At 38.9% G+C, this 27500-nt stretch overlaps 3 protein-coding genes across 3 annotated transcripts in view; 1 reads left to right on the plus strand and 2 right to left on the minus strand.

The window, feature by feature from the left end:
• Positions 1 to 7106, minus strand: part of upf2 (UPF2 regulator of nonsense mediated mRNA decay) — a 19292-nt gene extending 12186 nt beyond the window's left edge. Inside the window, exons 1-7 of the mRNA XM_053313809.1 lie at positions 7067 to 7106; positions 5578 to 5952; positions 3850 to 4629; positions 3584 to 3744; positions 1783 to 1974; positions 924 to 1073; positions 49 to 152 (exon numbers count right to left, since the gene is read on the minus strand). Of these exons, the coding sequence (XP_053169784.1) occupies positions 49 to 152; positions 924 to 1073; positions 1783 to 1974; positions 3584 to 3744; positions 3850 to 4629; positions 5578 to 5952; positions 7067 to 7098 (1794 nt within the window). The 5' untranslated portion in view covers positions 7099 to 7106. The remainder of the gene's footprint in view (positions 1 to 48; positions 153 to 923; positions 1074 to 1782; positions 1975 to 3583; positions 3745 to 3849; positions 4630 to 5577; positions 5953 to 7066) is intronic.
• Positions 7107 to 11900: 4794 nt separating this feature from the next.
• slc35e3 (solute carrier family 35 member E3) lies at positions 11901 to 18307 on the minus strand. Its single transcript, XM_053344018.1, has 8 exons — positions 18106 to 18307; positions 15993 to 16456; positions 15269 to 15379; positions 15090 to 15149; positions 14056 to 14154; positions 13717 to 13799; positions 12927 to 13011; positions 11901 to 12287 (listed from the first exon to the last, which is right to left on the minus strand). Exons 2-8 carry the CDS (start codon positions 16392 to 16394, stop codon positions 12186 to 12188), a joined length of 942 nt encoding a protein of 313 aa, XP_053199993.1. The 5' UTR covers positions 16395 to 16456; positions 18106 to 18307; the 3' UTR covers positions 11901 to 12185.
• Positions 18308 to 19801: 1494 nt separating this feature from the next.
• nup107 (nucleoporin 107) overlaps positions 19802 to 27500 on the plus strand; it is a 20463-nt gene continuing 12764 nt past the window's right edge. The window contains exons 1-10 of the mRNA XM_053343978.1: positions 19802 to 19832; positions 21236 to 21321; positions 21478 to 21573; positions 22637 to 22731; positions 23706 to 23850; positions 24490 to 24593; positions 25796 to 25911; positions 26514 to 26562; positions 26673 to 26744; positions 27498 to 27500. The exon at positions 27498 to 27500 is cut by the window's right edge and continues 86 nt beyond it. Of these exons, the coding sequence (XP_053199953.1) occupies positions 19825 to 19832; positions 21236 to 21321; positions 21478 to 21573; positions 22637 to 22731; positions 23706 to 23850; positions 24490 to 24593; positions 25796 to 25911; positions 26514 to 26562; positions 26673 to 26744; positions 27498 to 27500 (774 nt within the window). The 5' untranslated portion in view covers positions 19802 to 19824. The remainder of the gene's footprint in view (positions 19833 to 21235; positions 21322 to 21477; positions 21574 to 22636; positions 22732 to 23705; positions 23851 to 24489; positions 24594 to 25795; positions 25912 to 26513; positions 26563 to 26672; positions 26745 to 27497) is intronic.

A 27500-nucleotide genomic window follows, 5' to 3' on the forward strand; every position in this document is an offset into this window, starting at 1 on the left:
GGAAGGAAGGAAAGAAGGAAGGAAAGATGGAAGGAAAGAAGGAGTCACCTTGTCGATGAGGTCTCTGTTGACGCAGTTGGGGAGCTGCTGGATGAACGCGTCGACGATCAGCTTCAAGTGGGAGCCGGTGTTCGCCTCCTCGTCCTCTTGTTCTGCACAAACACACAAAATAATATATATAAAAGGTTTATTTTATATTTTATATTTATTTTATATTTTATTTCATATTTCATATTAATTTCATATTTTATATTTTATATTTATTTTATATTTCATATTTATTCCATATTTGTTCTCTTATCTGATAATTGTAGAGAATTTTTTTTTATTTCTTGCTGGCTTTTGTTCTTTCTTTGTTTCTTTTTTCTTGCTTCCTATCTTCCTTTCTTTCTGTTTCTTTGTCTTTCCTTTCTTTATTTTGTCTTTTTTCTTTCTATCTTTCATTTTTTATCAAGTGTTCATTTTCTTTCTTTCTTTCTTTCTTTCTTTCTTTCTGTCTCTTTGTCTTTCTTTTTCTTTCCTCTTTGTCTTCCTTTCTTTCATATTTTATGAAGTGTTCATTTTCTTCCTTCCTTCCTTTCTTTGTCTGTCTTTTTCTTTCCTTTCTTTATTTCTGTCTTTTTTCTTTCTATCTTTCATTTTTTATCAAGTGTTTATTTTCTTTCTTTCTTTCTTTCTATCTTTGTCTTTTTCTTTCCATTCTTTGTCAGTCTTTATTTCTATCTACCTTTCTTTTTGTCTATCTTCCTTGCTTTCGTTCTTTAATCTTTTAATTAAGTGTTCATGTTCTTACTTTCTATCTTTCTTTCTTTCTTTCTGTCTTTCTTTCCTTTTTACAGGATAAAGCTGTCCATGTGTTTTTATGTACGGAGGTGCTCGTCTGAAAAGGTTTAGGGTCGTTAGTTAGACTCGTTTTATTTTACCTTGCTCGTCTAGGAGCTTTTTTGCCAGTTCTTCATTCTCCACCTCGTCTGGTCCCTCCATCTCCAGAGGCTCGTCTGCGATGTCCAGAGCCTCCAGCTCCAGCTCCAGCTCCTCCGTGGTGCTCACTCCCTCCTTCCCCTCTTTGCTGTCTGCACCAAAAACAACGACAACAATCAGCAGAGTTAGAAGAAGAAGAAGAAGAAGAAGGAGAAGGAGAAGGAGAAAAAGGAGAAGAAGAAGAAGACGAAGAAGAAGGAGAAGAAGACGAAGAAGGAGAAGGAGAAGATGACGAAGAAGAAGACGAAGAAGAAGACGAGGGAGAAGAAGAAGAAGAAGGAGAAGAAGAAGGAGGAGGAGAAGAAGAAGAAGAAGAAGAAGGAGGAGAAGAAGAAGAAGAAGGAGAAAAAGGAGGAGGAGAAGAAGGAGAAGAAGAAGAAGAAGGAGAAGAAGAAGAAGGAGAAAGAGAAGAAGAAGAAGGAGAAGAAGAAGAAGGAGACGAAGGAGAAGAAGGAGAAGAAGAAGAAGGAGAAGAAGACGAAGAAGAAGAAGGAGAAGAAGAAGGAGAAGATGACGAAGAAGAAGACGAAGAAGAAGACGAGGGAGAAGAAGAAGAAGAAGGAGAAGAAGAAGGAGGAGGAGAAGAAGAAGGAGAAGAAGAAGAAGAAGAAGAAGGAGAAGGAGAAGAAGAAGAAGGAGAAGAAGGAGAAGAAGAAGGAGAAGAAGGAGAAGAAGAAGGAGAAGAAGAAGGAGATGAAGAAGAAGATGAAGAAGAACAAGACGAAGAAGAACACGAAGACGGAAGAAGAAGAAGAAGAAGAAACTGCTGTGAATCTCTCTTTTTCTGTTTATTATTTCTACCTTTGGCGTCTTCCTTGTCTTTTCCCTGGCCGCTCTTCTCGTTGTCTTTGAAGAGGATGGCGGGGACGAAGGCTTTCAGGTCCACCAGGTTCTCGTAGAAGTTCCGAGCGTCTTCATCCTCCCAGATTCCTCCCTCCAGGTCGTACTCACCGGGCTTACCGGGGGTGAAGATGTCGATGCCGGGGCCGTGTTCTGAGAGAGCAGGGAGAGAGGAAGACAACATTATACACACACACCTCAATGGAGTCGCTGGATGACTTTTAATTTAATAAAATTCTCAGGCGGGAATATTTTAGCTGTTCCAAAAGTCAAAATAAAACCTAAAGAGAGACTGGTCTGGTTTTTATGCTATGAGACACTGGAGCAGATGTGAGAACAGCTGGAAGTGTTGAAATCTTTAAAAAGGAAACTCAAAACTTTCCTGTTCAGCTTGGACTCAGATTCATAATTTAACTTTTTATTTTATTTTATTTTATTTTATTGTGCTTGTTTTTGATGTTTTAAATACTTTTTTTTGTCTGGATAGAAATACAAAAAGAAAAGAAAAGACGGAAAGAAAGAAAGAAAGACAGACAGAGAAAGGAAAGAAAGAAAGAAAGACAGACAGAGAAAGGAAAGAAAAAGATAAGACAGAAAGAATGAAAGCAAGAAAAAAAGAAAAAAGAAAGAAAGCAAGCAAGCAAGAAAGATAGATAGATAGAGTAAGAAAATTAAAAAAGAAAGAGAAAAAGATGGAAAGAAATAAAGAGAGAAATAAAGAGAGAGAAGAAGAAAGAAATGAAAGAACGCAAAGAAAAAGACAGAAAGAAAGTACGAACGAAAGAAAGAAAGAAAGCAAGAAAAAAAAGAAAAATGACAAAAAGAAAGGAAAGAAAAAGAAAGACAAAGACACAGAAAGCAAGAAAGAAAGAAAGCAAGCAAGAAAGATAGATAGATTGAGTAAGAAAATAAACACTTAATAAAAAAGAAAGAGAGAAAGATGGAAAGACAAAAAGACAGAAATAAAGAGAGAGAAGAAGAAAGAAATGAAAGAACGTAAAGAAAAAGACAGAAAGAAAGTAAGAAGAAAAGAAAGAAAGCAAGAAAAAAAAAGAAAAGGGACAAAAAGAAAGGAAAGAAAAAGAAAGACAAAGACACAGTAAGCAAGAAAAAAAAGAAAAGTGACAAAAAGAAAGGAAAGAAAAAGAAAGACAGAAAGAATGAAAGCAAGAAAAAAAGAAAAAAGAAAGCAAGCAAGCAAGAAAGAAAGATAGATAGAGTAAGAAAATAAACACTTAATAAAAACGAAAGAGAGAAAGATGGAAAGACAAAAAGACAGAAATAAAGAGAGAGAAGAAGAAAGAAATGAAAGAACGTAAAGAAAAAGACAGAAAGAAAGTACGAACGAAAGAAAGAAAGCAAGAAAAAAAAGAAAAGTGACAAAAAGAAAAAGAAAGACAAGACACAGAAAGCAAGAAAAAAAAGAAGTGACAAAAAGAAAGGAAAGAAAAAGAAAGACAAAGACACAGTAAGCAAGAAAAAAAAGAAAAATGACAAAAAGAAAGGAAAGAAAAAGAAAGACAAAGACACAGTAAGCAAGAAAAAAAAGAAAAGTGACAAAAAGAAAGGAAAGAAAAAGAAAGACAAAGACACAGAAAGCAAGAAAAAAAGAAAGAACAAAAGCAAGATAGTGTTTTTATTCTTATTAGCAGCTAACTGTAAAGCACTTTAAACTACACCAGTCTGTATGAAAGCTGCTATATAAATAAATAAAGTTTGATTAATTGACTGAAATCAAATGAAAGAAGTAAATGTCACACACCCTCCTGCACGGTCTTGTCCTGAGGAAGGTCCGGCATGTTTTCATCCAGCAGGTCGGCCAGAGACTGAGTGTTGGCCAGCAGCTTCTGGTAAGAAGTGGCGAACTCTTCATACTGCTTGTGTCTGTCTTCACTCAGCTCTCCTTTGGAATGTAAGATACGCCTGAAAGAGGAGAAAACGTCAAAGAGTTTAAAAAGGTAAAAAGGTACAACGACAAAAAAAAAGAAGCTTTTCCAGGAGCAGCGTCTGGTCTGGTCCGATTCTCACCGGTTCTGCCTCTCGATGTTCTGCAGCTCTCGGTGGTCCTTCTTCAGGTGTTTGGTGAGCGACGTGAAGTATTCCCTCAGCAGGTTCTGGAAAGGCTGCTGCTTCTCCGTGCTGATGATCTCGCTCGGAGGGAACGTCAAACCGAACTTCTCGGCGGCCAGCTTCACCTTGCGCGGGATCAAACCGGCGATGTCGTCACCGCAGTGCTTACAGAAGCTGATGACCACCGAGACGTGAGTGTGCGTCTCGCGGTCGGTCCCGATAATGTTCTTCAGCTGCTCGTAAATGAGCGAGAGCCCTTCTTTGTCCGTGAAGAGGCCGACGATGGTGAGCTCGGCGATGAAGCGAAGGTCCGTGCGCAGCTTGCTCACGTTGGGCGACTTTTCCTCCTTCCTCGCTTCGAAGTGCTTCTTCCAGGCCTGTAGGAGCAGCGGGGCGAACTCGGCGTAGCGCTGGTGGAAGAGGGAGCACAGGTGGACGGCGCAGCCCACGTCAGAGATCTTCAGCTTGGCCTCCACGACGGAGCTCACCGCCTCGCCGATGTACTTGCTGAGGTTCAGCGAGGAGAAGTCGTGGGAGAGCGAGTCCCGCTGCTGCTCGGTGAGCGTGCGGAGCTTCTTGACGAAGGCGGTGTTCTTTTTAAGGCTGGAGTCCAGTCGGCTGAAGAAAGCCTCCTCGGGTCGACCCTCGTGGGCGTTCTGGTTCTTGCTGCGGAGCTCCTTCCTGCCATGATGGCGCTCCCAGGCCTCCTGGTGCAGCTGATGGCCTTCCTCCTTTTCCCTGCAGGAATGAGGTGAAAGAGAGAAAGGTGAACGATGAAAAGAAGACAACAGTAAAGGTGGAGGGAGCTACGTTGAGTTTGGCACACAGGTCGTCAAGATGCATGAAATATAAAGCTGACACACTGCAGGAGGAAATGCATCTCTTCCTTTTTCTGACAAGCGTGATATCAACATGTTTGTGTATATTCCAGATTTGAACAAGTACAGACTGTAATCTATATATTAGTATGTATCATTAGATCATGCTGTATACTTGTCCTTTGAATAAACATTAAATAAATGTTATAGCACATTTAAAAGGTCAAGCTTCTTACTGAATAATGAAGTAGCTGTAACTCTGAACACTCTTTCACTTAATTTTCACTTTTATTATCTCTCATTATTCTGCCGTCTCTAGGTGTAACCGACTAGCTAGTTTGGCATATTGTAATATGATGATATGGCATAAGAGTTGTCTGCATTACAGTAAAACTATATCCACATTACTGATGATTCTTTAACTAATCACATTCATTTTATAGTGTAAATATTTTGTGAAAACACCCCTACAATATCGATGTCGAGGTATTTAGTCAAAAATATTGTAATATTCAATTTTATCCATACATCCCAGCCCTGAGTGTCAAATGGTAAATTATTATGCCTTCATTAAAATAACTTTGTCACAAGTGTTTTAGGGGTAATAGCCAAAAAAACAAAAGTATGTTCATGTATGCTCCTCTTCATATATCGATATTGGACTTATTTTACTCCCTAAAATCCAGTATCAGTCAGGCCTTAATTGATACTTCTCTCTATTTTACTTCTAATTGGGTTTATCAGGTATGAGCTCCACCTTCAGACATGTGGCAAATGAAAAGTAATGCTGAATAAGATATTAGAGGCTCCTATTTATCGCCATGTTTATAGACGACTGTTCCTGAGTTACTTTGTCTCCAACACTTACTTCAGCAGAGCCGCCTCCTCCTCCCGTTGTCTTTTCGCCTCCTCTTCTTGAAGCTTCCTCTCCTCCTCCTCCTGCTGCCTCTTCACCTCCTCCTCTTTCTTCTTTTGCTCTTCCTCCGCTTTCTGTTTCTCCTCCTCTTTCTTCCTCCGCTCCTTTTCCTCTTTCTTCTTCTTCTCCTCCTCTAGGCGCTTTCTCTTCTCCTCCTTGCCGCCGCCGTCCTTTTTGCCGCTCGCTTTTGCGGCCTCGTCTTTCGGCTTGTCTCGAGCGGACGCGGGTCGTCTGTCGCCGTCTCTCTCCTTCTCCTTCTCCTTGTTGCTGAAGGAGCAAACGTCTTTCTCGTCCATGTTTACTGAGCGCTTGCGTTCAGCAGGCATACTGAGGAAAGAGGAGAACGAAACAGTTACTAATCAACACTTGCTGCTATTCTGAAGGCATTTAAACACTTTTCAGGGACATCCACACTAAGAATGATAAATATAAATACATAGTTTTACAGTAAATTGAGTATGGGTTAATCTATTGATGATTAATAAATGATAGATGAATTATTCTGTCTATTAAATGAAATGTATCTAGTTTTATCTGTCTATTAACTTTCTATTGGCAATTCTTGTCAATTATGTCAAAGATATGTCTTATTTACTAGTCTATTGATATAAAATGTCACTTTTGTTGATATGAATAATAATTCAGCTTCTCTTGAATTTTATCTTTATTCTAAACTGTCTATTAACTTTCTATTGGTGATTCTTTTCAATTAATTAGTCTATAAAATAATAATAATAATAATAATAATAATAATAAACTTAATTTACAGGGCATCTGTCATACAACGGGTGTAACTCAGCAATATTGGATAAATGAAAATAAATAAAAGAAAATATTAGAAAAATTAAAATAAACTAATAAATAATTATAAACGTAATTTATAGAGCATCTTTCATACAAGTTATGCAGCTCAACGTGTTTTACAGTGAAAAAACATAAACACAATAAAACAGCAGCAAACGTACAAATAAAATAAAATAAGACATTTAGTAAATAACAGTTAAAATGACACTAATTTATAGTTATAATAATTATAGTTATCTCTCCTTGTATGGACGGCCCTATAACCGCTTAGTTAACGGTGACATTAACTCTCTTTATGTTGGTGATATAAGAGATAAATCAGCATATTATCAGTCTTAAAACGTCTTTCAGGGGGCACACAGTGTTAATATTTGGTTAAAATAATCTGAAGTTTAAGCTTTGTGAGAGAAAAACTGAACCAAAAACACAGTTAGCATCAACGTGGCTAACGCGGGTTAGCTCGGCCGCTTGAATGGAGCCGCTGAAACAGATGTAAACAAACGTTTTGACAGCGTTAAACTGATAGTTAGCGCAAACTGAGTCACTATAGTGTAATCTTATAACAACACACAACGTGAATTCCTACTTAGCTATTCTTATTTTCGTGTTTATGTGCCATTAAAACAGAAATATTTACCTGCTAACTGTAGCAAAACAAACATCGGTCATTAGCTTCCGTGTGAACGACGGAAGGACCCCAAGCGTCTAGGCTCGATAGGTGATGCCTTACTGAAAATAATATATTTATTATGTTACATGTTGACACACTTTTATTTAATAGTTTGATAATAAAGATGTGTTATTTAATTAGTGAATAAAGGTGTATTTTCTTGTATTAAAAAGAAAGTGTGTCATATTCACAGGCAATGCTAGAGGCTACTACTCATGCTTTAACTACATCGCTCATAATACTGCAGTACTGTTACCTTATTACTTTAATTATATCACTCATAATACTGCAGTACTTTTACCTAATACTACTGTAATAGGATTCTTTATAAAATTCAGTATTTTTATTATTGTTTGACTACTTTTTCTTGAGTAAAGGATATGAGTATTTCTTCCACCACTTCTATCAAGCTGTTGTCAAGGAGATAGTTGCTATGTTGTACTGCTGCATGTTCACAGTAGTTACAGAGATAATATTATATGTGTGTGGGAGAGGTGGGAAGCACATTTATTCAAGTACTGTACTTAAGGAAACATTTGAGGTACTTGTAGTTTATTTGGTGCTACTTTATACTTTATACTTGTAATGGAGTATTTTTAGACACCAGTATTTCTATTGTAATCTAAATCTGAATATATTTTCAACCACTGGTATTTTTACAATAGTCACAGATAATACTATGCAGTTCAGTGTCAATGTTAGTCTTTAAGTGTAAAAAATATAATATATAAACTAATATAACATTAATAGAAGCCCTTTTTCTGCATTTTATATTTTCCTAATAATACAAATGTAGTTTTACTCAAGTGACAATGCTGGACTTTTAACTTTTTATGTAGTATTTTTATTTTGTAATAGATCTGAATACTTCCTCCAACACTGACTATATGTACCAGTAGTAGTAGAAATACCATGTTGTTCATTATTATAACAAAATTAGAGAATGTAACTTCACTAAACAGCTGATACACTGATCTAATTTATTAAAGTGGTGAATTAAACCAAACTGTTCAGTGTAATTTAATTGAAATTAAAAACAGATGAGAGTAAATTGGAGCTTCGGTGGAAACTGAACAGATTCTTTGTGAGTTTCTTTTACCAACAGCGTTCAGATTTTCCTCCTCAGGAGACGACAAATATTTCTAAACCAACTCTGTTTCCACTCATTCATTCGTTACAGATTCCTCCCTGTGTGTGTGTGCGTGTGTGTGTGTGTGTGTGTGTGTGTGTGTGTGTGTGTGTGTGTGAACAGAGCTGCTTTTGTAGCTTTATTTACATAGCATGGATGATACACACACACACACACACACACACACACACACACACACACACACACACACACATATACAGTTGTACTGAAAGCTCAGTCCGGAGTTACAGGAAAGCTTCACAGTAGAGCTGTTCACAGGGAAACTACATTTTAGAAGTTGTTCTAATAAATGAAACCATATTCACAATCTGTCCGTTTTACTTTACAGTTGAACTCAAGAGCCTCTGAAAGTTTAAGGCCTGTCTATAAATGCCAAACACACTCTGTAACATGGCATGTCTTCAGTGGTGAAAACTAACTCACTACATTTTTAGGTACTTGAGTATTTTCATTTTAGGCCACTTTACACCTCTAATCCCAAACTTTTCAGAGGGGAACTTTGCACTTTTTACTCTTTTACACCATGCTACTACATTACTTTACAAATTATGATTTAACATGTTCTGTGTGTTTTACTGCTTTACATTAATTGTGTACTCTCTGATCTTTGTACCTGACCTTTGTCCTGTTGTCTTGCTGCCTTTTACTTTGACCTGTCACAATAATTATCGACTTATCGTGCAACAATGTAATATAATAATAACATAACATAATTATATCTATATATGGACTCATGGTATGATACATGGACATGACCTTTGACCTCAGTATTGCCACACTTTACATTAGCAGCTAAGAGGCTATTCATGTCACATTGGCTAAGTGAGAAGTGTCCTCCATTCCTCACTGTGTTCATCCTGCAGAGGAATTAAAGGTAAATAACTCTGTCCCCAACTATAATGTCTGTGTTTTTACAGAAGTGTATGCTATTATATTATCATTATATCGATGTTATAAAATCATCTTCAAATGACAATAATATTGTTTATCGTTGTTCTGCTCTCAGAATAATTTTTATGATTTAAGGTACTTGAATTACTTTTTTACTTTAAATTTATGGTAAGAAATTCTGCATAAGAAACACACACACACACACACACACACACACACACACACACACACACACACACACACACACACACGCTCAGTTATAGTTGTACAGCGATCTGGAATTTTATTTTGAAGGCTACATAACGGTTTATACTTGCAGTAACGTAGCAACCAGCAGTAAGAAAGACGGCTGGTCACTCTGAATCGTCTTTTCTCATACTCACGAAAGCAATGGCTGTAAGTTTGTTAATGTGATATTTGATGTAATATATACTATAATATGTAATGCTAAGTTTAGTATTGTAATGAGTGATGTTTATTGACTGGGAAGTCATACAAAAAGTGTTAAAAGTAATTTGAGAGCTGATGTAAAGTGAGCGTTGCTTAGCAACAATGCGTATCAGCCTACTGTTAAGATAAACGGCTCATTTGTGCCGTGTAGTTTTATAGCTATTCTTTAACTATCATTACTGTTTATTAGTTTTCTTTACACTGTGTCGCTAAGGTTTTGTATTGTCTTTTATTTGCAGTTTCACTCGTGGTATTTCAACAGAAAATAAGGAAATAAAAAGAGCAAGACGCTCTGATCCTGGCTCAAGTGTGATACCTGAGTTTGGCTTACTGTTAAACTGTGATAACGTACACGAAGCACACAACACGCAGGGAGAACCATAGACTGTATTGGGAGAACAGTACCACCGTGATTATTTCTGAGACAATATATCGTCCAATGAAAGTATCATGACAGGCCTTCTCTTCTGTCCTATGTAAGCTGGTAACACTTTTCTACTTTCATGCCTGTCTGTAGTATCCATGGAAACTATCCATAAACCTTCAATAAGCAAGAGAAACAGTCCAATAACAATCTGTAAAATCACAAAATCAAAAGTCTTTATTCAGCAGAGTGAACATGTTCAACACGGTAGAAGTTAAAATAGAGAAAGCCTCGCTCTAAAGCTGTGAACCTACTGAGCGCGCTCTGTTTGGACCTCCGTCCCGTCAAATGTGGCGAGGCTGAAGTAAAAATGACTCAAGGACAGTAAAATGACTTACTGATTAAATGCACAACAACCCGCCTGAACAGTTACCATGACAACAGAGCAGACCACAAAGCTGAAATGTTGTTTTTTTTTCTTTCTTTCTCCAAATCAGTCATAAAATTTGAACAAATTCTGTCAAAAAAAATGTTACAAATAAAATAAAATAACACTGAATGAGACCAAAGGCAGCCTGAAACTAGAACCTTAAATACTGTAGACATTAAAAACAAGAACAATCTATTAAATCACTAACAAAAACAAAACAAAAGATAATAAACCCACATTTTTGCTGTTTCTGCTGTTTGATTCATCAGGTAACTTTTCAGTTTAAAGGCTCATTCACACAATCATTTAAAACTCAAACTGTGCAGCAAATTTTGGTTTTTGAACTCAGAGCAAACTCATTTTTCAGCTTTGAATTCAATTTTTTTTTAAAAAACAGATGAATCAAACGCAGAGTGGGAGAAACAAAAATGAAAGGCAGCTTAATTTCTAATTTAGGCTCAGTAGTGTGTATTAATACACAGCTTGAAAACAGTAGGAACCTAATAGATAGGTTCAGATTTGAGTGTGTACATTACGATAATTTAAACTTACTATAATAATAAAAACAAAGGATTTAAACACGTTATATTGTTTTTTTTTTGCCAAATGGCCTATTATTTCAATTTTTCCTGTCTGATCTTTGTTATTGTGCATTAATTTATAGATTTTTATAATCTACATTAGCTCCCTGGTGTTTTTATTCCTCTTGTGTGTTATATATATTGTATAATTTAGTTGTTTACTGTGCTGTGTGTACGAGAAGCTGCTCCAAAAAAACAAAAAAAAATGGGATTAATGATGTTGTGGACGTTTTGATTGTTGCAGCCAAGCAGTTATTACAAATTTGGTAATGACATTCATTCCACTGCCATCTGATTTCACTTTAAAGCAAAAAAAAAAACTGACATTGACGTGGTTTACTGGACAGATTAGAGTCCAGAAAGAGCAGGTAAAGGTTTTGAAACACTTTGAAACACACAGATTTGAGCTAAAGTTCCTTCAACAAATCCTAGATTCCTATCCACTTCTTCCAGTTTAGTCTGCTACTCAAATGTCTAAGAACACGTGGAAGAAGATGTATTTCTGTTGAAACATTTGGTTTTTGGAGTCGGTCTGAGCTGCCATTCTTTTCTGCTGGACGGACAGAAATAGCAGGAAATATTACTATTATTTCACCAAAGTCATTACTATTATAATATATGTGTTTTTATGGCAATGTCTGCCTCAAACAGCAAATGAGGTTTCGCTGCCTCTCTCAATGGTGCTTTAACTAAATAAGACTCCCATCATAGTCCTTTAACGCTGCTCACTCGGTGATGACATAGTCCTCCAGTCTCCCTCTGATTGGTTATTAGGAAACCTTGTTTACCGGATGCATAAGCTGTCATTCAGTCCATCAACAGCTCGACACCAACGGCGGGAATTGTGTGAAGAAATGACACTGACTTTCACCTCCTGCATGCATCTGTTTAAAAGCGTTTTTTTTTTCGTTTTTTTTGCTTCTCATTTTCCCTTCAAAACGTCTTAAAAGTCGAGCTGCAAGATTTGATGAGCTTCAGTTTCCCTTAAAAACATTAACCTCACTGTTGAAGAGCAAAGGACCAAGCAGAAGAGCGCGAAGAGCTGAGGACGTCTCGATGTGTCGTACCCATTTAATCCCCCTCAGGAAATCATGATGAAAGTCGTCACTCTCCTAAAAAAATACTTATAATAAAATAAAAAATATTTATATAAAGAGGTCTCTGCAGCCGGTCACACAGTCTGTGGGCCGTCCATACAGTTGATTGACAGGTGAGTCAGCCTATGGTCTCTGAGCAAGGCGGCTCTTTCCCTCCTCCTGTTCGGCCAGCTTGATGTGAGTGTAAGACAGGATACCCGCCAGAGTACAAAGGATCCCCAAAGCCTGAGAATCAGACAGGAAGACGAGTAGAAGAACGAGGGATTAGAGAAAATAATTACAGGATTGTAACTGGAGGGTTTAAAGCAGGAGGGTCATTCATGGGCCACATACAACCTCATTTGATCTGATGTGGGAAGGATTATTAAAAAGATGGAAGGAAGGGAGGAAGGAAGGGAGGAAGGAAGGGAGGGAGGAAGGAAGGGAGGAAGGAAGGGAGGGAGGAAAAAGGACAGATTGAAGGAAGGAAAAGAAGATAGGGAGGAAGGGAAGGAGGGAGGAAGGGAGGGAAGGAAGGCAGGAAGGAATAATGGAAGAAAGAGAAGGACAGATGGAAGGAAGGAAAAGAAGACAGGGAGGGAGGAAGGGAGGGAAGGAAGGAGAAGAAGACAGGAAGGAAAAATGGAAGAAAGGGAAGGACAGATGGAAGGAAGGAAGGAAGGAAGGAAGAGTAGGAAGAGAAGACAAGAAGGAAGGACGGAAGGAAGGAAGGACGGAAGGAAAAGAAGAGAGGAAGGAAAGATGGAAAGAAGGAAAAGAAGACAGGAAAGAAAATGGGCTGGATTGGAGCCCTCTGCGGGCCGTTTCTGGCCCACGGGCCGCATGTTTGACCCCCCTGGTTTACATCATCAGAGGAAGACTCACCTGGTTGAGAGACAACGGATCCTGGAAGATCAGATATCCTCCAATCAGAGTGATGCAGAATTTAAAGTGACCAAACATGTTGTAGCTGTGGACTCGAGTCAAGAGAACAACGTGGAGAGAAGAACAGAGTAAAAACTAGTTTGGACTTTTATACAAAATAAATTCCTGACGTTTAATAAACATTTCAAGAACACCTAAAAACTCATAAAAGACCAGAAAATCCTTTAAATACCCCAGAAACCTCTTCGTGAATACTTCTCAAGCAGTTCTGAAACCCCTTCAAGAAGACTAGAGTCTTCAAAAAGCCCTCAAACCTCCCCAAGAAAACCAAAAACCCCCTTAAGAAGACTGTAACCTCACAAAAGAAGTCTTTAAACCCCTGGAAACCTCTTCAGAAGCACCAAAGACCACCTCAAGGAGATCAGAAACCTTCTCAAGGAGTCCTGAAACTCTTTCCACAAACCTAGAAAGCACCTCAGTAAAAACCAAAGACTACCTCAAGATGATAAGAACCCCCAAATTAAGCCGTCCAAAGGAGATGAGAGACATAGTCAATTTTAAAAAGGACCTAAACCTCGAGAAGACGTCAGAAATCTCTTAAATCTGACCAACCCTGAAAAGTCCATCAACCCTCTAAAGAAGCCCTGACACTGTGAAGTACCTGGCACCTTACCAACCTCGAAACCCCTTCTTGAACCCCCTGAACCCTTCTAATCACCCCTGGACCACCCTTTCAGACCCCTTGAGGTCTCTTTGCCCCCCTGCCCCCCCCTTGTATATTTGAGGATACGTGACAGCAGAGGTGTTTCCGATGATCCAGTAGATGGACAGGTTGACCAGGAACGCCACCAAGCCTGAGAACAGAACCGTCACCTAGGAGACGACAGGACAAAACACTGTTACCGCGGCAACAGGACGAACTCGGGGCTACAAAAGCTTGGAGTTTAACGTATATACACAATCATCATCGCATAATTAATACACTATCCCAATATTAGTCGGCAAATTTGCAATTACACAGACGACTTAATGACAGATCTTCTTTATTACTATAATGTGTGTGTGTGTGTGTGTGTGTGTGTGTGTGTGTGTGTGTGTGTGTGTGTGTGTGTGTGATGTTGAAACTGACCAGAGCAGCCAGAGACCAGGGTCCAAATATTCCTCCGTCTCCAGTCAGCGGCTCAAACATCGGAACAACACAGAGCAGGAAGCCTGACGACAGCGGAGCCTGACAGGATACTCACTGTGTTAGCATTACTGTCATTACATCACATTACATATTAATATCACAGTTACAGTCTTAATATTTAAGGACGCGTTCAGCTCCAACAACCTCTATTAAGGCTGGGACAATGATGTTTCACAGCTAATTCAATCACTTTCAATGCAATCGACATCAGTGGATTTCATCGAGGGGGTGAAACAAATCTACATCACATTAAATTCAACTTTGGATAACTTTGAGCAGCTAATTGGTGCCGTTGACCGATAAAATCAGTCTCAATGGTGCCGAGTTTTTAGGGGATGGATAGCTGGAGAGTCATCTAATGTTATATAACCGCCAAATGGAGTAAAAATGGTTGGTAGGCAGTTATAAGATGGGAGTAGATGGTACAAGTACATGTTTTAATTAAACTGTGAGAAATTAGGGACCTAGTTTTCTAACTGACTTCTAGCAAAAAAGTGAAAGTGTTACCTTCCCTCTTCAGTATCTTTTTATTAAACAACATTGTGCGCAATGGTTGCCCCTTTACACTGTGCGAATTTGGGCTGTGTGAGATAAAAGTTGACAATCGTGAGAGAAATTACATCAAATCTAAAACTAGACCTAGATCTCATTGTGAGGCTCGTCCACCGATTGACGATTTGGAGTTTTGGAAATCAAAGACAACTCGAGGCAGAAATCAGGAAATCAAATGAAATGACAAGAGAGTTCACTGGCTTGTGTGACATTTGTTGTAGTTGAGTTTAAAGTGAAAACATCTTCATATACTACTATTTTAAATCCATGGTAAAGGCATGGCTATCTAGGCAATATCAGGGTCACCAGAGGATATATCACATTCACTTTGGTGATCCTCAGCATTCCCTCTATCAGGTCGTATTCTGTACTTAATGACCTTTTTACTGTTACAACCACACTATTCATAGTCAAAGTCATACCTGATAGTACAGAAGCTGCATGGAGTTCACCTGGAGCTCATGTTGTTTAGCTCCCACCCACTGAGGAAGACACAGAGAGATATAGATTTATTTTATTCCTGCCGATTTCACAGAAACCACTTTCTATCTTTCTTTTCTCTTGTTATAGGTTTTATTTTTCAGCGCGTAGATTCACTCACCACTTGGTACAGCGAGGTCACCAGGACACCCAGCGACGCGAACATCGTCCCCAGCACGTTGAACCGCACGTCATAGTACGAGTTCAGTATCACTCCTAATGTTATGGGCACCTGGAAATACAGACAGGTGGAATAAATCATAGTTTACACAGGAACTAGACACCTGAATAAACATCCTAAACCTCTACAAACCACCCAGAAACCTCAAGAACACTACAATTATTTTCATTATCGATCAATTTGATATTTACTATCTACTTTCTCAGTTAACTATTTCATTGTTATGTTTATAAAATGTCAGAAAACAGTGAAAAAATGTGTGGTAAAATGTCTTAAAGCTCAAGAAGACATCTTTAAAATGTCCAATTTTGTCTGATCAACAGTCCCAAACCCCAAATATTTAGTTGACTGTCATATATCATACAGAAAAGTTGCAACCACTTTTCCTTAAAATATTTATCACAACCATAACTCCATTATCAAGTTAGTTACAGATTAATTATCTTGTTGTTGTTGTCGTTAATAAGAACGATCAACTCGCCCTGACCTTCTACATTTTCCATTGGCCAACACAAAAAAAGTTAATTTATATTTTCTAACTTTGTGAATTCAATGTAGAGCTCTGAAACCTCCTACAGAAGCAACGAAACCTAAAATGTCAATGTAACCAGATTACTCCAGTACATATAAACCCTACGGTGGAGACGGCTGAAGCTTTCCTCACCAGAGTTAGTTTAATCTTGGTGGAGAAGGTCTTCTTGTAGTAGGTGGTCTGGATGAGGATGATGACGGGCGTGGTCATGGCTTTAGCCAGCTGGTACGTTCCTATCGAGTTGTTCTGCAGGGAGAGGTTTGTGAAGGCCACGAATCCACAGAAGCTCAGAGCCAACCACACGATCCGGCGAACTGGCAGGCTTTTCGGAGCAAAAATGTCCATCTTTTGGCAAGCGTAGAGCCCAAGCCACGTCACCACAAAGTGAACGAGGGTAAGGGTCATGTTGGGGAAGCCGTAGTGGACGTAGATCCACTTGTTGATGAAGACGATGCAGATGGAGGACAGCAGGTTGACCAGCAGGCCGGCGACGATGCGCCTGTTGGCTGATAGATTGAACAGTCTGTCGGCCATGACTCCTGAATGTATATTAGCTTATATTTTACAGTTTAACCTCGAAGACTCGACTGTTCAAACTGCAAAAAGAGAGAAAGTGAGTATTAAAGATCTTCGTTAGAGAAATAAACATGATAAATCTTACATTATGTTACATTTACTGTAGCTTGATGTATTGCAAAATGTTAATATACTGTGGTCATAAAGCTCAACTTTTACGGCCACATTTATGTCTTTTTAAATCTGCATTTTATTTGTCCGTTTGCTTGTTGTTGTTTCAATTTGTTGCATTTGTCCGTTGGTGTATTTTTCATCTTGTGGAGCACAGGGTTGTTGTTTTTTTTTCTATTTTTTATTCTATCATCAACTTATTCTTATATTTTATTAGTGCATTTTGATTATTTTGTTCATTACAGTAAGTACCAGATAGCTGTTTGTGCAGACCTTTTGAGCCCTTTATACTTTTTAAAAATTTGAACGCATATAATCCAAAACACAAAATAACCTGTGAATCATCACTGCTATTGGTTACTGGTATATAAATAAAATGAACATGTTAATATTTTGCTTCAGTCATTCCAGGCTACCAGGATGATGAAATGCAGATTTAATTTGGGAAATACTTTAGAAAATATCTTTTATTGTGCAACTGATAAGATTTTTTTTTATCTTCCAACGCATGACAAGAGCTTAAAAGGTTGTTGGAATTCCTTCAGAACAATAAGTGCTCAAAGTTTAGTCCAGTGGTTCCCAACCTAGGGGTGGGGCCCCTCCAAAGGGTCAGTAGATAAGGGGTGGTGAGAGAAAAAACAAAGTTCTGATAAACAAGTCTGTTTTCAGTTTTTGGACTTTTTCTCTAATCTTGGATTTTTGGTGGAAAATTGGATCCATGTGAGAATTTATTGAAATGAAAGCATGTGAGAAGTTTAGAGGGAAGAATCAGTATTTGGTGGAGCTGTTAACAACTCATAGACATCTGAAATGTGAGCCTGACTACACACTGCTGACTGGTTTCATCTTTAACAATGTGTTGTATTTTAAAAAGCTTGTTATATTATCCATTGTGTCAAATCTGCATCTGAAAAGTAACTAAAGCTGTTAAATAAATGTAGTGGAGTAGAAAGTATAACATTTACCTCTTAAATGTAGTGGAAGTATAAAGTGGAAATACTCAAGTAAAGTACAAGTACCTCAAAATGTTACTTAAATACAGTACTTGAGTTAATGTAGACTACATAATTACTGTCCACCACTGTACTCAGGTAATTAGATTGGAAGTAAAACGTCCTTTAATTACTTGTAACTACTGTTTAGTAATATTACAGGTTAGTCTATTTAACTACCAATAACATAAAATAGATGGAAGTTAGACTATAAATGACAGCATGAATGGTGTGTGTGTAGCACTGAACAGTAGTTTCAAGAAAGTCTTTTAAGCAGAACGAGAATAAAGGCTTCATTCACTGCAACACTGGACCTTTCTGTCTCTCTGTCCAGGGGTCAAAATGAACTTTTTTGTCCACTGCCCAAATGGATAATGAATGTTCAAATTTTACCAACCACTCAATTAGATTAACATTGTTTTTTGGGGCTAGTGAGTGAAATAATCTACCAGCATTTAACTGGTGCCTGGGGCTAAATTTTAGCCCTCTCTCTCTCTCTATCTGCCTCCCTCTCTCTCTCTCCCTCTCTCTCTCTCTCATTCTGCCACGCAACAAGAAAAGTTTACCTGTGGTCTCCATCTTTCCATCTGTCCCCCAACTTCTCCCTCTTGTGTCACTCTCTGTCTGTCAGGCTCCAGGTTAACAAAACCTCCAGAAATACTACCGGGCCGTGCGCCTGTCTCTACCCGGCTCTCGGAGCTCCAAACCCGGCCTCTGCAGTGAGGAATCCCCGGTGCGGTCCTGGAGGATTTTCTTCACTCGGCTCTCTCTTTCTGGATAAAAACTGTGCTGTGTGTTCCTGTTTCCTCTGTGTTCAACACCGATTTAAGTGTGTGTTTGAGGCAACAGCGGCTGCTAGTGGACTGGAAGACAGATGACTTCTTACAGTCAATAAGCTCACCGTTTTAAAACAGCAGTCAGGCGTCCGTATACCTGTAGACAGTGAAAGAGGTTTTCTTCTCTGTAATCATTCCTCCTGTTCATACTGACTATTAAAATATCTCCTTCAAATGTGCTTTCAATGTAAAGTGATTAACAGCGTTGCGAAAGTTACTTTGGAAATGTAATAGGTTATAGATTAGTAGTTACTCTATTTAAAATGTAATAAGTAATGCAATGTAATGTCTATTTCAATTACTTCATCAAAGTAATGTTACTTATCAGGCCCATGTGTAGGGCTGGGTATCGTTTAAAAAGTTATGATACCAGTACTAATCCAAGTGCCCTTAAAGTGACCAACACTTCATTCGACACCAATTATGTGGGTAGAAAACCTTCACATTACTAATAGTTTTTAATACAAAATGCCCCAAATCAGCATGTGGGTCACAGCATACATCACACACACACTTATGAATCCATGTATGTGTGTTTGTATAAGTCAATTAAATCAAATGACGCGTAAATTTCTCAAATTACATGTTTTTCTGTTTTATGTAAAGCACATTGAATTGCCATTGTGTATGAAATGCGCTATATAAATAAAACTGCCTTGCCTTGCCTTGCCTTGCCTTCCTATTTTCTAGCTCTGGGTGTAAAAATGATCGGTTGCAGGAATAGTTTGACGGGGGACGTTTCGATAAGACTTGGTGTCGATTCATTTTGGTCGATACGTTTAAAGGTATTGAGTACTAATACCCAACCCTACCCATGTTTGCTCCAAATAAGCCCACGTCATGATTTAGTTACAAAACATTTAAAAATACCATTGATTTCAAAGACTTAAAAACAGTAATATATGTATTCAGTAACATGTTAAATATTAAAAAATGAGGAAAAAACCCTCCTGAGCAAAATCTTAAAGGTCTGACTTCTGATGTAACCTCCTTTGTTATCAACATTTTCACCAGTAACTATAACTGTAACAGTTTGTAATTAAATTATGTAATTATGTGAAGTCATTACATGTAACTAGTTATTCCCAAACACTGAATATACATTATTAAAGTGTCTGTCATAAAAGGATTACTGTTTTAACACCATGAGCACACAAAAATCTAAATTAATACTCATCTCTGATTGGCTGGCAGGTGTCTACTAACACATTATTTCTTCACCTCAAACATAAGTAACTGTAATTTCACTACACATTTTATTCTGAGGAGTTGTAACACATTACACTTACATTTATTTTCTAATTAATATATGTAATAAAACATACAGTCCACCAGCTGCCCATCAGGAGGCGCTATCACTCTTTAACGCTGTTAAACAACTACCATCATTTATCCACACGAAGAAGAAGCTGTTAAACCTCGTGAAGCGGGAACAGACAGCCCGTTGCCATGGAGTGGTAAATATAAGATTATTAATACTATAACTTTAATAACCTTTTACACCTCTACATGCTCAGTCTTGAGTGTGAACTGTGCTTCTCCTCGGTAGCTTGTAATGTAGCCGACTAGCCCGCATCAGCTTACTTTAATGAGTTAGCTTTGGTGGCTAATAGTGCTAACGTTGCAGGTGTTACTGTTAAACCGGTGACCGTGTTAACTGGTGCTGTCACGTAGCTTTCTCCTTAAAAAAGGACTTTATAGTTTAATAAATTTAACGTCTTAGTATCTAACCATTTATTTAAGTTCAAATGTGTTCAGAAGACGTAATAACCCCTCGTTAGGTTTCTTAAAATGTGAGAAAGTCACTAATAAACACAATCACCAATGTAACCGTAACACTCTGTTCATCATTGCAGCTGCTAACAGGCTAAATACTGATTTATTTATATATAGAACCTCAATAACAGCCATTAATTAGAAGTAGTTATACTAATTACTGACTGACCCATTAATATTAACTTTTAAGAGCTTTTAGCTGTCATAACTGCTTCATATTATAAAGCTGTCGCTGTTTATTTTGATTTATTTAAGCAGGATATTTTAATATAGGTCCAAACAGAGCTGAGAATATGTTACTTATACACAAGATAATAATATATATGAATGAATGGATGTTTTTTTAAATGTCTAGCCATTTACAAAACCCATTTAATATTCAGACGCATTAACTAAAAACAAACAGAATAGTTGTGTAAAAAGTACATACGTATTATAGTGATGTAGTATGCAGTATTATAGTAAAAGTACTGCAGTATTATGAGTGATGTATGCAGTTTTATATACAGTTAGCTAGTTTATACTACTTTATATACAGTTAGCTAGTTTATACTACTTTATATACAGTTAGCTAGTTTATACTACTTTATATACAGTTAGCTAGTTTATACTACTTTATATACAGTTAGCTAGTTTACACTACTTTATATACAGTTAGCTAGTTTATACTACTTTATATACAGTTAGCTAGTTTATACTACTTTATATACAGTTAGCTAGTTTATACTACTTTATATACAGTTAGCTAGTTTATACTACTTTATATACAGTTAGCTAGTTTATACTACTAATGACTAAATTTAAAGTAAATAATCCTAGTCTTAAATAACTTAAATAAGCATCAAAAAGATAATCAAATACTAAAAACTGTCATGTTCGATCTCTTTTCCTTATTTACTTTTGTTTTTTTGTGTGTGTGAGGACAAAATTAAACACTGATGCCGACAAAAAATAAATAAATAAATCGAATTATACTTAGACAGAAGTTACTCAAACAGCTTCACACAAACTAAAATCAGTCTAAACTTGAAGACTCATAAAATGCTTGTTGTTCACATACTCATACGTACGCTTTGTCTCGCAGGGGTCAGAGTGATCTGCTGTCTCCGGTGGTTCGAGATGACGAGGTGACGATCGCTGCCCGCAGGAGGAGGAAGAGCGCCGTCGCCTGTATCCTTCAGCTGCACGATTTAGTGAAAAAGTCGTATTGTGATTTATTGTGGAAATTATTACGGTTAAGAGTGCGAGTGCTGCTTATCCGTTTGCATCCCTGTAATAAAGTCAGAAGTGTCAGTGTTGTTGTTTCCTGACTGTTGCTCCCGTCAGTCCCGTCCCTCGGCAGCGGCAGCCCCGTCGTCTCCGCGGTAACGCCGGCTCGCCCCATGATGAGGAACACTCCTGCCTCATTGTTCAGACAGGCTGGTAGGAGAGAGACACACACACACACACACACACACAATCACTGATTTCCGTTACAGCTACTCAGAAAAAATGTGCCATTAAATTACAGTTACTGATAAAAAGGTTCAAAAGGAGGTTACATCTGAAGTCAGACCTTTAAGATTTTACTCAGGAGGGTTTTTTCCTCATTTTTTAATATTTAAACATGTTACTGAATACATATATTGCTGTTTTTAATTCTATAGCAGCCATAGAACACAACCTGTATCTATAGCAACCATAGAACACAACCTGTATCTATAGCAACCATAGAACACAACCTGTATCTATAGCAACCATAGAACACAATCTGTATCTGATAGACCTTTAAGATTTTACTCAGGAGGGTTTTTTCCTCATTTTTTAATATTTAACATGTTACTGAATACATATATTGCTGTTTTTAATTCTTTGAAATCAATATTTTTTAACATGTTTAGTAAATAAATCATGATGTGGGCTTAAATGGAGTCACAGTACCAATTAAACTCACTTTATTCATCAAATATCTTTATTTTATATTCTAAAATCTACATGAACTAATGAATACATTTTACAATGAGAGATAAATGTTGCTTTATAAGAAATGATCTCCCTTATTAATCATGTCAGTATCCATGACAACAGAGCTGGGCTTAGATTCTGGTGCTTAATGGGACACAGCTGATCTTAGGTCTTAGGAAGGAAGGTAGGAAGAAAGGAAGGACAGGAGGAAGGAAGGAAGGACAGAAGGAAGAAAGGAAGGAGGAAAGGAAGGAGGAAACACTTACCCTAACAGCTGATCTTAGATCTTAGGAAGGACAGAAGGAAGGAAGGATGGACAGATGGAAGGAAGAAAGAAAGGGAGGACAGGAGGAAGGAAGGACAGATGAAAGGAAGGAAGGAAGGAAGGAGGGAACATTTATTAACAGATGGAAACATTGGTTAGTTACATTACTTATTACATTATAAACAGAGTAACTAGTAATCTGTAATCTATTACATTTCCACAGTAACCTTTCCAACCCTGCTCATTACTCGTCTAATATCTCTAATATCTCCTCAGTGACTCCGAGGGTTCCAGATGTTTCCTCCATTTTGGCTCCAGGAGGTCGAACGCCTCGATACACACACACACCGAGAAACGCCGCCAGCAGTCTGGTGAGACACACACACATCTTCTCTTCTCTTATATTAACCCTTTATTGGGCAAATAATTATATTTGGTAACTTCTGTAAATATCCCAAAATATCCTTCCTTCCTCCCTTCTTTCCTTTCCTTCCTCCCTGCCTTCTTTCCTTCCTTCTTTCCTTCTTTCCTTCCTTCCTTCCTTCCTTCCTTCCTTTCCTTCCTCCCTGCCTTCTTTCTTCCCTTCCTCTTTTCCTTTCTCCCTCCCTTGTTCCTTATTTCCTCCGTCCTTCCTTCCTTTCCTTCCTCCCTGCCTTCTTTCTTCCCTTCCTCTTTTCCTTTCTCCCTCCCTTGTTCCTTATTTCCTCCGTCCTTCCTTCCTTTCCTTCCTCCCTGCCTTCTTTCTTCCCTTCCTCTTTTCCTTTCTCCCTCCCTCGTTCCTTATTTCCTCCGTCCTTCTTTCCTTTCCTTTCCTTCCTTCCATCTGTCCTTCCTCCCTTCCTCTTTTCCTTTCTCCCTCCCTCGTTCCTTATTTCCTCCGTCCTTCCTTCCTTTCCTTTCCTTCCTTCCATCTGTCCTTCCTCCCTTCCTCTTTTCCTTTCTCCCTCCCTCGTTCCTTATTTCCTCCGTCCTTCCTTCCTTTCTTTCCTTCCATCTGTTCTTCCTCCCTCCCTCCTTCTCTCCTCCCTTCCTTCTTTCCTTCCTCCATCCCCCTTTCTTCTTTCCTTCCTTCCTTCTTTCTTCCCTTCCTCCCTCCCTCCTTCTCTCTTTCTTTCCTCCCGCCTACCTTCCTTCCTTCCTTCTTTCCTCCGTCCTTCCTTCCTTCCCTTCCTTCCTTCCTCCCTCCCTTCCTTCCTCCCTTCCTTTCAATGAGTGTCCTATAAAGGGTTAAACTTCAACTTCTCTTCACTTCTTTTACTCTTCGACTGGGGATGAGTTTCATTCACAAAAATAATAATAATGTTCTTCTAAATGATTGTGTGTGTGTGTGTGTGTGTGTGTGTAGAATTTGGACGACAGCGATTGGACGATGACGTCGAACATCATGTACACCTCTCCCGTTTTGCCGATGGAGAACACGAGCTTCTTCACGGACGACATCGCCAACCTGAGCTCGGCGCTGCTGAAGGAGGACGACCCGGGAGAGGCCGGTGAGTAAAACAAACGCACCCGACTCTACACAGCTCCTCGTGACCATCGACTGTATATAAGAAATGGACGTAACATCCATGACGTCACCCATTGGTTTGTGGACTGCTGCTCGGAAGCCAATAGTTTCTAATCTAGGCAGCGCCATCTTGAAAATTTCAGGTGCATGCTGGGAAAAATAAAAACACGGATTCTACTTATATGGGCATGAGGCGGGGCCATGGGCGGAGCGGGGAGGTTGCTATGGTTGCGAGGGCTGGATCTCGAGGACAATGGTCAATCAACCTGTCAATCAGGACGTAGCCACGCCCTAATGCATACCCTGCTTTATCGTCACATATAAAATCAGGGAGGCCAAAATGTCCCAAATGAACATCATACTGCATTGAAGAAGGCTTTAAACTAGCGATTGAGACCATAAACACATTTTGAAAACGTTTACTGAGGTTAGAAATCAAGTGAGAAGTTGGTGAATTCTCCATTGACTTGTATAGAGACGGTCGCCCCCTGGTGGCCTTTTGATAGAATGCAGCTCTAAGTTACTTCCTGGTTGGCCTCATTTCAGAGGACAGGAACCCCCCGCCTGCTCGTGACGCTGCAGTCTTTGATTTTTATTTATTTATTTATTCTTTCTTCTTCAGCGGCCGCCAGTCTCTTCCCAGAGTTCCTCGGGTCTTTTCTGAAACACTCGTCCTCTGCGGTGTTCGAGCTGCTGGAGGATTATCAGACGCTCTGCCAGGAGAAGGTAGACGCTCGTTTTATGTCTTAGTCACTGAATCACTGAATGGTTTAGGTCAGAGGTGTCAAACTCATTTTCGTTCGAGGGCCACATACAGACCAATTTGATCTCATGTGGCCCGGATCATTAAAAAGATGGAGGGAAAGAACGGAGGAAGGAAGGAAACAAGAAGGGAAGGAAGGAAAGACAGGCAAAAGGAAGGAGGAAGAAAAGTAGGAAGGACAGACAGTGAAGGACAGACAGAAGGAAGGGAGGGAGGAAGGAAGGAAGGAAGAACAGATGTAAGGAAGGACAGAAGGAAGAAAGGAAGGAACGAATAAATGAAGAAAGAAAGGAAAAAAGGAAGGTAGGAAGAACAGATGGAAGGAAGGAAAAGAATACAGGATGGCAAGTGGGCCGGATCGCACCCCTCTGCGGGCCGTATCTGGCCCACGGGCCGCATGTTTGACACCCCTGGTTTAGGTCCAGAATACATGAATGACCTGTTAGTAGAATATAAACCCAGTAGAGCTCTGAGATCTACTGGCTCAGGTCAGATAGTTGAGCCCAGAGCTCTGAGATCTACTGACTCAGGTCAGATAGTAGAGCCCAGAGCTCTGAGATCTACTGACTCAGGTCAGATAGTTGAGCCCAGAGCTCTGAGATCTACTGACTCAGGTCAGATAGTTGAGCCCAGAGCTCTGAGATCTACTGACTCAGGTCAGATAGTTGAGTCAAGAGCTCTGAGATCTACTGACTCAGGTCAGATAGTTGAGCCCAGAGCTCTGAGATCTACTGACTCAGGTCAGATAGTTGAGCCCAGAGTTCAAACTAAACATGATGAAACAGCTTTTACACAACTGGAACAAACTTCCAGCAGAACAGAAATCATTTTTAACCCTCCTGTTGTCCTCGAGTCAAGGAAGGAAGGAAAGGAGGGAGGAATCTTATATTTAAAGCTCTCTTCTAGCATTTTATTTATGTCTTTCTATTTGATGTTTTAATGTTTCTCAAATTACATGTTTTTCTGTTTTATATAAAGCACATTGAGTTGCCATTGTGTATGAAATGCGCTATATAAATAAAACTGCCTTGCCTTGCCTTAGTGCTAACCCAAGCTAATCTGCTGCTAGCTGTAGCTTCATCAGTAATGAGTGCATTTCCCAAAATGTTGAGCAGTTCTTTTGAAGCAGGGTTATTCTCCTCATGTTTCATGTTTCATGTTTCAGGTGAACATGCTGCAGCACGTCGTCCTCAGAGCCGGTCAGAACAGTAAGACAGCAGGAGTCTGCTGGCTGCTGCAGCAAGAAAACTGCTCCTGGAGACTCATCACCTCCCTCTACAGGTACCTATCAGGGTCTGACTCACTGTCTGACTGACTGACTGACTGTCTGTCTGACTGACTGACTGACTGACTGTGTGACTGACTGACTGACTGACTGTGTGACTGTCTGTCTGTGTGACTGTCTGTCTGTGTGACTGTCTGTCTGTGTGACTGACTGTCTGTGTGACTGACTGTCTGTGTGACTGTCTGTCTGTGTGACTGTCTGTCTGTGTGACTGACTGACTGTCTGTCTGTGTCTGACTGTCTCTGTCTGTCTTACTGTCTGTCTTATTTATTCACTAGTTTACTGACTTACGTGCGTACCTACCTCCTGTCTTAATTACTGACTTATTTAATTACTTACTTACTGACTTACTGACTAATTTAATTACTTATCTAATGACTTACCGACTGACCTATTCGATTACTTATTTAGTTACTTACTGACTTATTTACTGACTTACTTACTGACTTATTTACTGACTTATTTACTGACTTACTCGCTGACCTACTTATCGACTGACTGATTTATTTACTCACTGACTTATTTATTGACTGGTTGATTTACTCACTGTTTTAATGACTGACTGGTGTCTAAATTGATGGCCTGTTTGTCTCTGCAGGGATCGGGTCCAGTTGGCGCTTGAAGATGACATCATGACAGACATAGCTGTGAGTAACAGCTGATGAAAGCCGACTCTCCTGGATGTTATAAAAACTAATTTTAATTGATTTTAATATTGTGTGTGTGTGTGTGTGTGTGTGTGTGTGTGTGTGTTTAGATTCCCAGTGAGAGTGAGAAGATCGTGGTGGAGCAGCTTTTTCAGCGGGACGCTATAATACGACAGAGTCAGGTAGCACATTTATTATATTCTATGTTCTATTTTATTTAATCTCTATCTTTCTAATCGGATAATCATTCTAAGTAGGGCTGTCAAACGATTAATTTTTTAATCGCAGAATTTCCATAGTTAATCGCGATTAATCGCATTTTGAATTGCATGTTTAAAATCCTGTTATTTTACATTTCAAGGCAGTTTTAAGCCCATAATGTAAAGCATTTCTTACCAGAGCAGCACAATCAAATCCGAAGGAGTGCCTTTAGTCTACTGTAATTACTGTAGTAGCAGCACAATCAAATCTGAACGAGTGCCTTTAGTCTACCGTAATTACTGTAGTAGCAGCCCAATCAAATCTGATTGAGTGCCTTTAGTCTACCGTAATTACTGTAGTAGCAGCACAACTAAACTGCCCGATTTTGTTAACTTGCTCAGTTTTGGTTGATTTGGTAATTTTCTTAGATTTTTGTGCTGATGTCATGTGTCAGTAGCTACGTAGCTAGATGGTTTTATTCATGTTTGTTGCTGAAATACATACAATCGGGAGGCTGCGCGGGTTGTTTTATTTTGAAAGACGGAAGTTTTATGATTATGCCGATTCTGTGTCTGACTTCCTGTCTGGTGCGATCTGCTCTGTTGAGCTTGTCGCGAGTTAGAAACGGCTCCGTCAAAAATAGAAATGCTACCTTACCTACCTACATTACCTACTACCTATGCTACCTGTGTCATTGCTCGTTTGTTCACTTCCTGTTTTGTCTGTGTTTGCAGCTG

Source organism: Scomber japonicus, chromosome 23 (assembly GCF_027409825.1).
Source record: "Scomber japonicus isolate fScoJap1 chromosome 23, fScoJap1.pri, whole genome shotgun sequence".
Taxonomy (NCBI): Eukaryota; Metazoa; Chordata; class Actinopteri; order Scombriformes; family Scombridae; genus Scomber; species Scomber japonicus.